The sequence below is a fragment of the Chionomys nivalis genome, chromosome 20 (assembly GCF_950005125.1).
Source record: "Chionomys nivalis chromosome 20, mChiNiv1.1, whole genome shotgun sequence".
Taxonomy (NCBI): Eukaryota; Metazoa; Chordata; class Mammalia; order Rodentia; family Cricetidae; genus Chionomys; species Chionomys nivalis.
In genome coordinates, this window is record NC_080105.1 from 31,535,776 (window position 1) to 31,549,800 (window position 14,025).

The window sequence follows — 14,025 nt, forward strand, 5'->3', positions numbered from 1 at the left end:
AGTCAGATACTGTTGTTATGTTTAACAAATAAGGAAACTGAGGAACAGAGAAGTAACTTGCCCATAATTACAGTCTCGAAATGTTGGGCACGCTGAGTACAAGGAAATAGACTAAAACACCTCTAGATGATGGGATTATGGCTCAGTTCACTTCTTTACATCTGTAATATATTGAAGGATGTGTCTCTACAACTTACGTAGCTGAAGATAACATTTGAAAAAGTTATAGCCTGTTTAAAATCTAGAAAAGTGTCAATATAAGAGATTCGTAGGTTTCGTTTCAAAGATGAGTTCTTGCAATTAAGATAGAAATTAAGCTTGTTTAAGATGGGGAATGTGGTGTGTTGTTATTGTGCCGTAGTCCAGTGACTGTGCACAGGACACTCATTACCAGAAGGAAGATTTTTCCCTTCCCCTTCAGATGGGTGTGCGTTGCGTAGACTGGCCTCACATTCTGGTCTCCAACAAGCAAGTAGCCAGGACTACAAGACTGCAGCACTTTACCCAGTTTAGAAAAAAAGGATTTTTCATACCTTTTTTTGTTTGTTTGTTTGTTTTTGAGTGTGTATGTGTGTATGCGCGTGTGCATGCAGGTATTGGAGAAGGCTTCAGATTCTCTGGAGCTAGTGTTAGACTTAGTTTTATGCACCTGATGTGAATGCTGGGTGTTAAACTGTGGGCTTCTGCAAAAGCAGCAAGTCCTCTTAACCCCTGAGCCACCTGTCTAGTCCCCCACCCCCACCCCAAGTGGATTTTCAAAGATTGTCACCTGGACAAGGGGTACACATCTGTAATCCCAGCACCTGGAAGGCTGAGGAAGAAAGTCTTGGGTTCCATGCCCACCTAGGCTGTAGAGCAAGACTCTTTTTTTTTTTTTTTTTTTTCCGCCTCCATGTTCACCCGCATGCCAGAAGAGGGCACCAGATCTCCTTACAGATGGTTGTGAGCCACCATGTGGTGGCTGGGAATTGAACTCAGGACCTCTGGAAGAGCAGTCAGTGCTCTCCAGCCCTAGAGCAAGACTCTTACACAAGGTTCTGTCCTAGTGACTTCAGTTGTGAGAGGGCTGGCGTGATGAGAGATCGTCCAGTGTATGTGCACACGTGGAAATAGCACACAGTACCCCTAATATATACAGCTTTTATGTTCATATGTTACCAGTTTAAAAATAAATTTAGTTGCAGGTGGATCTCTTTGAGTTAAAGTCCAGCTAGGGCTACACAGTGAGACCCTGTATCAATAAACAAATAATAAATCTTAAAACTCAGTAAAAGGGGAGGAGATTTTATAAATACCCACTTTCTTTTTTGTTGTTGTTGTTTTTGTTTTTTTGAGGCAGGGTTTCTCTGTAGTTTTGAAGCCTGCCCTGGAACTCACTCTTGTAGACCAAACTGGCCTCGAACTCACAGAAATCCACCTGACTCTGTCTCCCAAGTGCTGGGATTAAAGGCGTGTGCCACTACTGCCTGGCACATACCACCACTTTCTATCAATACAAAATTCCCAAAAGAGATAATCACTTAGCTTATGTTTTTTTTTTTTTTTTTTGGTTTTTCGAGACAGGGTTTCTCTGTGGTTTTGGAGCCTGTCCTGGAACTAGCTCTTGTAGACCAGGCTGGTCTCGAACTGACGGAGATCCGCCTGCCTCTGCCTCCCGAGTGCTGGGATTAAAGGCGAGCGCCACCACCGCCCAGTTTAGCTTATGTTTTGACAGTTTTCTTTGATACTAAGGAAAGCAAGCTCACACTGACACATAAGCAGAGCAGCTTAGCCAAACTGGCCTTTGTAAAAGCAGATGTGGCCTGCAGGCTTCAGTCATAGAAGTGTAAAGAAACAGAAGCAGTAGACCGGCTTCAGGAAGCGTGCACTTTCCTCTCTGTAAAGGGTAGCCAGCCACAAAGGCAAAAATAGCACAAGTGGTGGGTCCATGGCCTCATTCTGGTTGCCCAGCTTTCTGCTCCTTTTTGTAGCTCTCATTCCCATCGTCTGTGGCCCTTTGGAATCTGTCTGCTAGCAAGCCATGCAACCCAGTCGGGTTTCTTTCTTCTCCCTCTCTTCCTTTCCTTGAGACAGGTCTCTCTGGCCAGCCTTGAACTCACCATGAAGACCAGGCTGGCCTTGAACTCAGAGACTCATCTGCTTCTGCCTCCAGAATTCTGTGATTAAAGGTATATGCCACCCTCCCTGGCTCCAACGTGTTTTCTTGGAAGTTGGTAACATTCCGTGTTGTGTTAGTGCTCATAGCTGAACTGTGCATTTGCGTGTGAGGCATTCTGCCAGGAACTTGGTGTGGCGACAGTTATGAACATGACGTCCATGGGTTGAATCTGGTTCACAGTTTGGTGCAGTGTAAGCCAACAGTGTTTGGAGTAACAATGAATTAGATGGAGATACCTAAAAATTATTGCTTTCCATTTATTGTTGAGACCAAACAAAACAAAGCAAAAAACAATACCTCTAGCACAATGACAAGCATAACCCCTTTCGCTGTTTATAGTAATTTCTTGGCCAATGCTGTGTTTTTCTGTTTCGGGAACCCCCGTATCAATTATATTTAAAGCGAAGGAACAATAAGACCTTTAAAAAGAGCCGAACAGAGGAAGTGTCTGGGTCCCGGCAGTGGCATTAGTGAGTGACAGCAGAGCCAGACCTGGCTGTGGAGCCGTGTCCCCTGCCCTGCTGTGCCGCACCAGCTCTGACATGGCTGCCCAGCGTGTACAGTGGGAACCCTTCCTATCTCTGCCAGTCTTCACCTAATGCCATGGCCTTTCAAGTTCCTTCCCAGGGAAGATACTCATGGTTTCTTCATTTCTTTGGTTTTGAATAAATTACTTTTGGAGGCCAAGACATAATATGATCATTTTGAAAGAGGTAGAGTTTTGAGAATAACATAGTTTAAATGTGAGAAAGTTATGGGGTCCCCGAAGATTACCAGATGCTCGGGGCCCGTGGAAAGACAACCAGCGAGGCTGTGTGGGTAATGATGACGGCTGCCGGATTGTATGTATTTGTTTAAGGTATATTACCATTTATGGAACTTCACAGAAAATTACACCCATAACCCCTGAAATCTACATAACCTTTTTCTTCCTTTCTCTCCCTTCTGCTCCCTTCCCCTCTGTTTGTGTGGGGATTAATGTAACTCAGGCTGATTCAAACTAGGGATATAGCCAAGGATGAGCATTAAATTAATGTCCTTCCACACACCAGGGTTATAGTCATGCGCCTCCATGTCCGGTTGTTTCCCTTTCAACATCAACTGTAACACATTGACAAGCACCTGTGTGAGACGTTTGTTTACTAGAACAGTGCATGTAACGGGCAAGAGGTGAATTAGGTCATGATGGGCTGGGCGTCCACCCGGAGAGCATTGCCACCTTACAAGTTTGTGTAGGCTGGATTTCAGACAGCTCCTGGCTGTCTAGTGACTAATGGTGTCAGAGCGCCCAAGTTTCTCTGCAAGCTTTCTCTGGGAGTTTTATCTTTAGAGGGCATCTCTGGCTTTGGCCCACAGACAGTTTGAGTACATCATGGCTGTGGCCTGAGAAGCTGTTGTGGACTCAGGGAAGCATTAATGCTGTGCTGTCTGTTTTGATTCTGCAGATCTGCTAACGCATCCCAGAGAAAAGCTTTTAGGATTTGGCCTGACTTTGGAAAACATTCTTTTTCAAATGTGTAGTTATATATTGAGATCTCTAACTTTTTCCTTCTAGAGAACTGTGTAATTAAAAATGACCTTGGTTAGTTTGATGTAGTTTTACTTTTTTTTGTTTTAAATTTTAATATGGAGATAGGTTTCATTTATTTTCATTAAATATTAAATGTATTTTTAGTAATGGTGGTCTGGCTCACCAGAAGCTCTTATGAATGAATATTGTGATGTATGTACTAGAACAGTAAAGCAGAAGCAGAATGGTCACACTCCATAGGGAGGGCCATGTCCAGACTGGATGCTAGAGTTTTTACCAGTATCCTTTGTGACCGCAGGGGTTCGTGTCTGTCTTTTATCTCTTCCCAAACCAGCACTGTAGGAAAGTGATTGTGGAGAAAGGTGTGTTGTCTGAGGAACAAGTGTGTGCCCACAGAACAGACATTAGCATTTGTCTTCAAGAACAGGTCTTTGGTAGGCTAGCCTGTGGGAGTTGCTGCTTTTCAAATCTATAAAAGAAGGAAAGAGGGAAGCAGGGGGATAGAGGCTAGCCTGGACTACACAGTGAGACCCTGTCTCAAAACAAACCCCCTCTCCAAAAATGTATTCTCAGGAGCCAAAACCAAAACAACAGAACCCCAAATATATACTCAATAATCAAAACCAAAAGCAGAAGAACCCTAACTGTATTCTAAGTAACCAAAACCAAAACTAAAACAGCAGAACCCCAAGCCTATCCTAATAACCAAAACCAAAATCAACAACAGAACTTCAAACACATGCTCAATAAACAAAACCCAAATAATAGAACCCCAAATGTACTATAAATAACCAAAACCAGGAACAACAGAACCCCAAAAGTATCTTAGTAACCAAGAACAGAGCAGAACCCCATATATTCAATAACCAAAACATATATTCAATAAAACATATATTCAGTAACCAAAATCAAAACAAGATAGCAGATCCACAGTGAGGGAGACATAATCCTGACCTCCTTCCACTTGGTTCTTTTATTTCCTACCTGCTGAAGGTTTCACTGCCTCCCCATAGTGCTATGCACAAGTTTGGAACCACGTGGTGTTTCAGCCCAGGCTCCCCTCCCCTAGCCCTTAAACATAGTTTTCCAATTACAGGTTCAGAACTTTTGGTGAGCAGCTGTGGTCAGATGAAGAAAACCAAAGGCATGCATTTAGTTGAGATTTTCCTGAATTTGGTTCTCAGAATGGAAACTATTAAGGACTCGGGGAGAGAAACCATGGGCACTATTGGAGGGGGAGGACTGTGTGAGCTGTGTGAGGGATTTCAACGAAGTGCTTAGCTTTTTTCTTTTAACTACTTTAAATTTTTATTATTTTATTTTGTATATGCGAGTGTTTCGTCTACATGTATTGTTGTGCACCTCTTGCATGCCTGGGACCCACTGAGAACAGCAGAGGGTGTTGAAGCTCCTGAAACTGGAGTTACAGATAGTGATGAGCTGCCATGTGGTGCTGGAATCCAACCTGGGTCCTCTGCAGGAGCAGCCAGTGTTCTTGAGCCCTGAGACATCTCTCCAGTCCTTGGTTTTCCTTCTACCATCTGACCACTGTTGGTCACTGAAAGTTTTGTACCCGTATTTGAGAAATTATAAAACTTTGAAAATTAGAATGAATCTTAACCTTGTAATGTGATATAGTTGCTAAAGACTGGAAAAGTTTGAAATGGTTGGAAGCGCATTTTACCTTTCTCATATCAAATGTTTGTCTCTATATGAGCATAATTTTTCTAGTGCCTTGAGAATCTGCTAAATGCTGTGTGTTGAGTTTGTAGCATTAAGTCCTTTCATAGTACAACACACACATGCATTTATAATTATTATTATTATATTACTTTCAAATATATGTATTAGAAAGTAAGAAATGTTAAGGCTGTGGATTTTAGCTCTCCTTAGGGAATGAAGAGGATGATAACTCTTGGCTCCCCTCCCAAAGACAGCAGGCGACTAGTCCAGCATAGGCATTCTCCACTCCTGGTTGATGCTCTAATTCTCTGCAGCTGTGTTTGTTGGATGACGGTGATGATCATGTCAGCGGTTAGGCCTCCTTAGGAGTAGAGTTGCTGGATTCAAAGACAATCCATTTAAAATTTTAATATTGCTAATACAGTTTCCTTTTTCAAAGCATGGAGAAATAGACGCTCTCCCAACAATGTATGAAAACAAACATTTTATCATAGATTAGCCAAAAGGGGTATTTTGAGCTTTGCACTCTGAGGTATATGTTTGCTTCATTGTGTATTTTCCTAATGAAAGGATCATATAGTATGTGTGTTTGGGGGAGTAGGGGATATGTATAATAGATATTATATATTATATATGTATATAAATCGATAGTCCTTTGTTACATATGTTGAGATACTCTAGACCAGTGGTTCTCAACCTATGGGCAGCATATCAGATATCTTGCATATCAGTTATTTACATTATGATTCATAACAGTACTAAAATTACAGTTTTGAAGTATTGACAAAATAATTTTATGGTTGGGGTTTACCACACATGAGGAACTGTACCAAGGGTCGCAGTGTTGGGAAGATTGCAAACACTGTCCTAGAACATTACCTGTATTGTTTATACTGTCTTTTGTCAAACAGTAGTTTTCTATTTTAAATTCATGCTTTGTTTTCTTTTTGCCTTCCTGTATAACTTTTGGATTCTGTGCCTTATTGTAGAGGCCTTTTCTATCTCGTGATTATAAACATCTGATTCCAAATTTTCTAATTAGTTTTTTAGTTTAAGGAAACATTTAACTCCCCAGTCAGTTTGCAGTTATAAATAAAGTATGACTATCAGCTCCCCTACCTGTGAATACGAAACTATCCCAGTCTCATTTATCGAATCGTGTTCTGGCTAGTTTTTATATCAGCTGACACAGGCTAGAGTCATCTGGGAAAAAGGAATCTTTACTGAGAAAATGCCTTCATCAGATTGTCTGTAAGCAAGTCAATAGGAAATTTTCTTGATTAATGATTGATTTGGGAGGGTCCAGCCCACTGTGGGTGGTGCCACCCTGAGCGTGTGGTCCTGGGTTGTATAAGAAAAGCAGGGTGATGAGCAAGCCAGTTAGCAGTGCTCCATGGCCTCTGCATCAGTGTCTGTTTCCAGGTTCCTGCCTTGAGCTCCTGTCCTCACGTCCTCAGTGATAGAGAATGACCTGAGAGTTGCCAGAGGAAAGAACTCTTTCCTCCCCAAGCTGACTGTGGTCCTGGTGTTTATCACAGCAATGGAAACCCTGATGGGGACAAATAGTGTTATCTTTTTCCTCATTGACTTAAAATCTTTGTTATGTTTTTAATTTTCATAAATTATCTGGTTTTTTATTTTCCTTCTATTTCCAATATTATAATATTTAATTCTCCTTTTTCTAAACATTTCTTAATTAACATTGAACATTTGTTTTCTTTTCCAGAGTAAGACCATGACCTCCGAATCTTCATCTTGGTTTTTTCTCTATATGTAGTTCATTCATTCAGTGATCTCTTTTCTTCTCCTCCCTCTCATTTCAGAGCCCTGCTTGTGGAAACCCACAGGAGACAGCTCAGGGCAGAAGAGTGGTCATTTCTCACAGTATTGACCGAGCTCTGAAAGATGGTGAGGATGGACTGGGCTCACGGGATTACTATGATAAGCGATCCCTCGCTGTTCTCAAAGGGTATTTGCTATCTCCGGTTTATCTATCCTTCCTACAGCACATGTGTTCATGTTTGAAGATTGGGTGCATCTGTGTTTTGGATAAATGGAAGTGGTTTGAACATTTATAGAGTAGAAATTTCCAGACTTCACGAAACTAACCAGATTTATCTACAACATGGAGTGCAGACCTGCTCCCTATTCCTTAAAATAGGTTTCAGGAAACATTTCATTGTAGATACTGCTGGAGGATGTGTGTTAGGGGGGAGTGGACTCTCTGCACTTGTGGCCATATCACTTCAAGCAGATGAGTGATAGCCTCACAGAAGAGTGGAGAACATGCAAGAGTTTGAAGAAGAGGGCTGAGGAGCAATGGCAAGGTTCACTGTGGTTATTTTCCTGAAGTAGGAGTGAGCAAGTCTCTAAATATTAGTGTTTAAGGATGCAGCACATTTTGAAGACTGAGTAAATTTACCAGACCAACCTTCCTACACAAAACAACTAGGGATTGTGGGGAGGTTAGTCTGATAAATTGACTCAGTCACCCTGTAGTTGCTGGAGAAGTGGCTCGGTGGTGAAGAGCACAAGTGTTCTCACAGAGGACCTGGATTTGCTGGCTCACAACCATCCATGTAACTAGATCCAGGGGATCTAGACCCCCTTCTGGCACATTTATAAAGCAAATTTGATGGCTTGCTTTCTTTTTTAAACTTAATTTTTTATTAATATATCATGCTTGTGTTGTGAGATTTGGTATGATAGTTCAGTGTATGTGAGTGCACCAACTAAATCCAGCATTTTCCCAACTGGTGCTGTTCTCTATGCCACACGAGGCTGAGTGTTTTGTATTTTTCTCTCTTGCACCTCAGCTCCCGTATCTGTTAGACAATATTGCTACCCACCATCTTTAGGCTCAAAAGTCCTTTGTTTGATATAAGATGGTTTTGCAGGAACTCGGACATCATATCCTTTACCAAAATGGGAGCTGTTGGCTCAGACCAAAGGGGCAGTCTTGTCCTCAGACTGCAATCTCAGACTGGGACTGTCTCCACCAAACCTCAAACTGCACGGAGCTCCTGTCTCCTGCCTTAATGTTCCTCTCTCCACCCAGCCATATCATTCCTGTCTCCACCTCCCTAGTGCTGGGATTAAAGGCCTGTGATCCCAAGTTCTGGGATCACCTTTGTGTGAGCTCTGTTTCTCCTTCAGACAGATTCAATCTCATGTAGCCCAGGGTGGCCCTGAACTATCAGAGAGTCCTCTGTCTCTGTCTCCAGATTAAAGGTGTGTGCCACCACTGCCTGGCCTCTAGTGTCTTGGCTCTGCACTCTGATCTTCAGGCAAGAAGATTTATTTGCTAAAACACAAACAGAATATCACTACTTGCCATGTTGATTTGTTTGTTGCAAATAAATGTGAGCTGTCTCTGCTTTCTTAATGGACTTGCTGAGTTTGGAATGAGGTACAGCTACTCTACAAAAGCTAGGAAGCAACAGCCATCTGATCAAACATCTGGATGCTAACATAAAAATGGCTGGTTATCTTAAGAGCTCATCTGTTGGATGTCTTTTCTTCCACCCTTGCTGAGATGGCTGTTGATTCCAGCTTGCGTACCAGTCTATAAAATTCTGTTTAATGAATGGTTAAAGTTGCAGTAGCGTCTTGTCTGTGTGTCTGCCTTTGGAAGGTAATTGTTCTCAGTTAGTACAGTTGAAGCCATTTGAATCACCTTGAGAATTTCCCTAAACTTGGGCTTATGTAAGTGTTAACAAAGTTCTTGATGTTCTATGTGTAGGCTTTTATTAGTCTGTGTGTCTGTCTGTCTGTCTGTGTGTCTCGCCTGTCTGTTGAGACAGGGTGTCATTTTATAGCTCTCACTGGCCTGGAACTCGCCATGCAGACCAGGCTATTCTCTAACTCTCAGAGATCTATCTAGTTCTGCCTTTCAAGGCCTGGGATTAAAGGTGTGAACCACCCTACCAGGCTATGAGTAGAGTCTAGAAAATAAAAACCGAAAGGAAAGCGCTGAGAAATCAGAAGTGATTTCAGAAATATCAGACAGCTTGGCATCCTTCAACTGGAACTGTATTACATGGCTAAGTTTTCCTCCCATGGCACTTGGAGGTGCCGTCACCTATGCCACACATCAGTTATTGTTCAGAATCCTCCTTTCTTGAAGAATCACATTAGCTTTACAGTTTGCCCAACCACAAGACCTGTGATGTGGCTATTGACCACCAAACACTCGAATAGTTCATTTGTGATTGCCGTAACTCTAAAATATGTACCAGATTTCAAAGCTTAGTTTGAAAAAAATAATGAAAATATTTCATTTTAAATATTAACTAAATACATGAGTACATTATATAAAATGAGATATATTATTCATTTTGCCTGTTTCTTTTTAGTCTATTAATACGGCTAGCGGGAAATGTAAAAACACATGTACAGATTTTCATGTTTCTATCAGATGCACCAGCCTAGAGCTAGAGATAGACTGGAAATCCCCCAGTGACGGTGACGGGCCGCGTGTGCTAATCCGTATGAGGCTGGTGTGGGGGACTGTTCTTGTATTAGTTTTGGGGTCTTATTAGGGACAGAATGCTGAATATATTCTGAAATTGAATGTAAAGAATCACGGCCCTGTACCATGTTTTAAGCCCTAATGCGTAAGGAACCCTAAAGATGATAGTTAGGTTGAGTATGAGCAGCTTCTACCTTTAGTTATGGAGACAGTCTTAGGGAAGAGTAAACGTGGCAATAGTGCCTTTTGTTTACTCAGGCGAGCTTTGGGGTCTTCCTGGAGAAGCCATGACCTGGGCCCAAGTGATGATGGAGAGGATTTTCTGTGTTCTATGTTTTTAAGTGGGTTAGCATCAATATCAAATATTTAAGAGTTAGACTGTATACGACCCAGACATTCTGGTTAGAGGAGGATCTTTTTTAAAAAAAATGTCCTTTCCCTTGTTCTGTTTTCCCTCTGATTCTGTTCTAAACGGTGAACTGCCTTGACGTTTACAACTTGACCTCGCTTTGCTTATTCCGCAGTGTTCGACTACAGCTATAGAGACTACATTCTCTCCTGGTACGGGAGCCTCAGCAGAGATGAAGGACAGCTCTACCATCTGCTCTTAGAAGACTTTTGGGAAATTGCCAAGCAGATTCGCCACAGGCTGAGTCACGTGGATGTGGTTAAGGTTGTCTGTAATGATGTTGTGAAGGCTTTGCTCGCTCACTTCTGTGACCTGAAAGCTGCCAATGCCAGGTAAGTGTGTAATGTCCGCAAGCCCACCCCTTTTCACTAAAACAGCACTCTTGTGGGGTGAAACAAGGCAATGCTTAGGAATAGTCTGCCTGAAATAGACTGAACTAGAAAAAAAAATCATTCTGACTGAGGTAACCCAGAACCAGAAAGACAAACACGAGCCTTCATTCAGTAACTGAGGAAGCAGATGCAGCCAAGCACTGGGTCGAGCTCCTTGAGCCCTGTGGAAGAGAGGGAGGAAGGATTATAAGAGCTGGGGGGGGAGAGGGGAAGGGAGGAGCAAGATCATGATGGGGAAACCCACAGAGACAGCTCTCCTGAGCTAGTAGAAGCTCATGGACTCTGAAATGAGAGCTGGGGAGCCTGCATGGGACTTACCTAGCTCCCTCTGAGTGCGACAGTTGTGTGGCTTGGTCTATTTGTAGGATCCCTGGCAGTGGGACCAGGATTTACCCCTGGTGCATGAACTGGCTTTTTGGAGCCCATCCCTATTAGACTCTCCATGGGAGGCTTTACCTCTCTGAGGAGTGGATGAGGGGAGACAGGGAAGGGGAGGGAGAGGGAACTGTGTTTGGTATGTAAAATGAATTTAAAAAAGAAAGTAAAAAAAGATATAAAATTGTATTTAATAATAATAATAATAATAATAATAATAATAATAATAAGAAGAAGAAGAAGAAGAAGAAGAAGAAGAAGAAGAAGAAGAAGAAGAAGAAAAGGCGGAAAAGGACTAGTGTGCGAAGTTGGTTGCCGACCAGCCATTTCAGCTTTAGTGTGGATCAGGGGAGGACAGAGGCTTCTGAATCTCCACAGTAACTCAGCGAGGGGCCGGACTACGGAAGTGTGAGATCAGAAGTTTCATTTTCAGTTGCTGAGTCTGTAGTACATTGCTACAGTGGCAACAGCAAATTAACATGTCCCACTTTTTGTATTTATTTCTCTGTCTTCTCTACTAAACTCCTATTCAGTAGGGCAAATCCAAGTCTTGGGCTCACTGTTACACTTTTGTTAATGGTACCCCTCCTCCCATAGCCATGACTTCTATTCTTTTACTTTTGCTTATAAAATTTTTAGTGCCTTTTCTTTAAAACAAACAAACAAACAAACAAACAAGTCAGCCTGTTTGACCTGGAATGCAGGCATTTTGAAGGGGAAAAGTCACATGTACTTGCAGAGTAGATTTCTTGGTAAACTTCGTAGTAGAAAATCGCCTTCTAGACATATAGTGGTTTTGTGAGTGGTTCACACAATGAGCTGATGATAGGCTAGCCAGCACGGTAATGAGCTTCCAGTATTGCAGCATGCAGGGCCTAGGAGTGGATGTAACCACTGATGCCTTTCCTTCCCCAGCAGCCTGCACAGCACCTCCAAACACTATGAAAGCTAGCCAGCAGGGAACATGTCCTAGTGGCAGTAGCCCCCTGGAGTGCCTCTGGACTCCCTGATGGATGGCTCAAAGGGAGGTATCTTGTGCCTGGCATTGAGATTTCCATTTAATAACCTGTATCTTCTGGCATCAGCATTGTCTACTCATGCAGGGTATTTCAGCTCCAGCTCCCCTTTAAAAAGAATATATATACACATATATATTCTTCCTTGGGTTGAAAATTCGTAGGTTTACATATAGCTTTTTCACGTACCCTTGATTTTAAAGAAAGCTACCTGCCAATACCTCATCTCCCCATTCCCCTACCTGTTTCCATGTCTGAAACCTTCTGCCTCCAGTGTCCCCTTCTCTAATTTTTTTAAACCACATTTTCCTTTTCTATTCATTTGTTGGACAACTTGGTTCCATTTCTTAGCTATTGTGACTTGAGAGGCAGTGGACATGGATGAGCAATGTAACTATTTTCAGCAGTGCTGCAATAAGCGGTGGCATGCAGGTGTTCCTTATATGTTGACGTGTAGTCTGTTGAGTATAGCCAAATGTGGTGTATGGTTGGTTCCTATGGTCGATCTAATTTTAGGGTCTTTATGAAAAAGAAGATTGTGTGTGTGTGTGTGTACACGTGCATGCGTGTGTACATGTTTGTGCGTGCGTGTGTGTGTGCATGTGTGTGTGAGTGCACATGCAGGGAAGTCAGAGGCCACCTTTTCCAGAGTTGACTCTTTGTTCCCACCTTTTGAGGCGGGGTCTCTTGTTTGTCTTGGTATTGTATGCATATGAGTTCCAGATGATTTTCTTGTCTCCACCTCCTATCTTGCCACAGAAGAGGCTGGGACGATAGCCATATACCCTTGTATCTGGCTTTGCACACGGCTTTCTGGGGTTGAATTTAGGTCTTGTGAGGCAAGCCATCTCCTGAGTCCTGATTTTTGTGTTTTTGAGGAACTCCACTACTGACTTCTCAGGGACTAGCCTAGTTCACAGTCCCAGCATTGCACTGTGTTCCCTGATGAGCGTGCCCTTGCTAGCAAGCATTTGCTGTTTCCGGTTTTCCTAGTGACTACTGTTCTGACTTGCTTGTGTAGTTTTGATTTTTATCCTTCTAATAGCCAGTGATGTTCTGAAACTGATTGTTAGAGGAGCTAAATGTTAGTGCTTGTAGGCGCTAATTAGAGAACTGGCTTCATTTTGGAAAAGCTTGTACATAGGTTTGTTAAGCCCCTGTGTTGTGCCAAAAAGCTCCATGTATGCATATTTGCTGGAAACTTGGTTTTTGAAAGACTTCAGCAGGGTTATTTTCTGGGCTAAGAACTGATGTGGGAGTCCCCTCTGTGTGCTGTGACTACCATTAATGAATAAAGAAACTGCTTTGGACAGAACTTAGGTAAGCAGGGAAAGCTAGGCTGAATGCTGGGAGAAAGAAAGACAGAGTCAGAGAGATGCCATGGAGCCGCCACCAGAATCAGACATGCTGAAACTTTATCCATAAGCCACTGCTACATGGCAATATACAAATTCATAAAAATGGGTTAAATTAACATGTAAGAGTTAGCCAATAAGAAGTTAGAGCTAATGGGTCAAGCAATGATTTAAATAATGCAGTTTCTGTGTGACTCTTTAGGGTCTAAGCAGGAATTGCTGGGAACTAACAGCCTCCCACTACATTTGGCGCACCATCGTGTTGAACTAAATCCATGTAAAACCTAAAAAAGCTGTTAAGCCCCTGTATTGTACCAAAAAGCTTCGTGAATGCATATTTGCTGGGAACTCGGATTTTGGAAGACTTCAGGGTTATTTTCTGTGCTATGAACAAAGTAATTTTCTAGACTTGTTGGTAGGATCTTGAATTTGTATTATACTTCCAAGTAAGTTCAAGGATGACGAATCACAGCACATACAGCTCACACATAAAGTGTGGTCCTATGGAAATAAGTAGCTCTGCCTGTTGGGATATGCAGTTGTTCTGAGACGCACTGGGATGATGCCCAGTTCCTTTTTTTTTGCTTTGTTGAGACAGGGTAAAAGATTCTTATGCTCACTTTCAGGAAAGTCAG

At 42.3% G+C, this 14,025-nt stretch overlaps 1 protein-coding gene across 1 annotated transcript in view; it reads left to right on the forward strand.

Annotated features, from left to right (window-relative positions):
- The window catches only part of Snx25 (sorting nexin 25), a 103,942-nt gene that overhangs the window by 19,370 nt on the left and 70,547 nt on the right, over positions 1-14,025 (forward strand). Inside the window, exons 2-3 of the mRNA XM_057752653.1 lie at positions 7,196-7,280; positions 10,368-10,584. Coding sequence (XP_057608636.1) covers positions 7,196-7,280; positions 10,368-10,584 — 302 coding nt within the window. The remainder of the gene's footprint in view (positions 1-7,195; positions 7,281-10,367; positions 10,585-14,025) is intronic.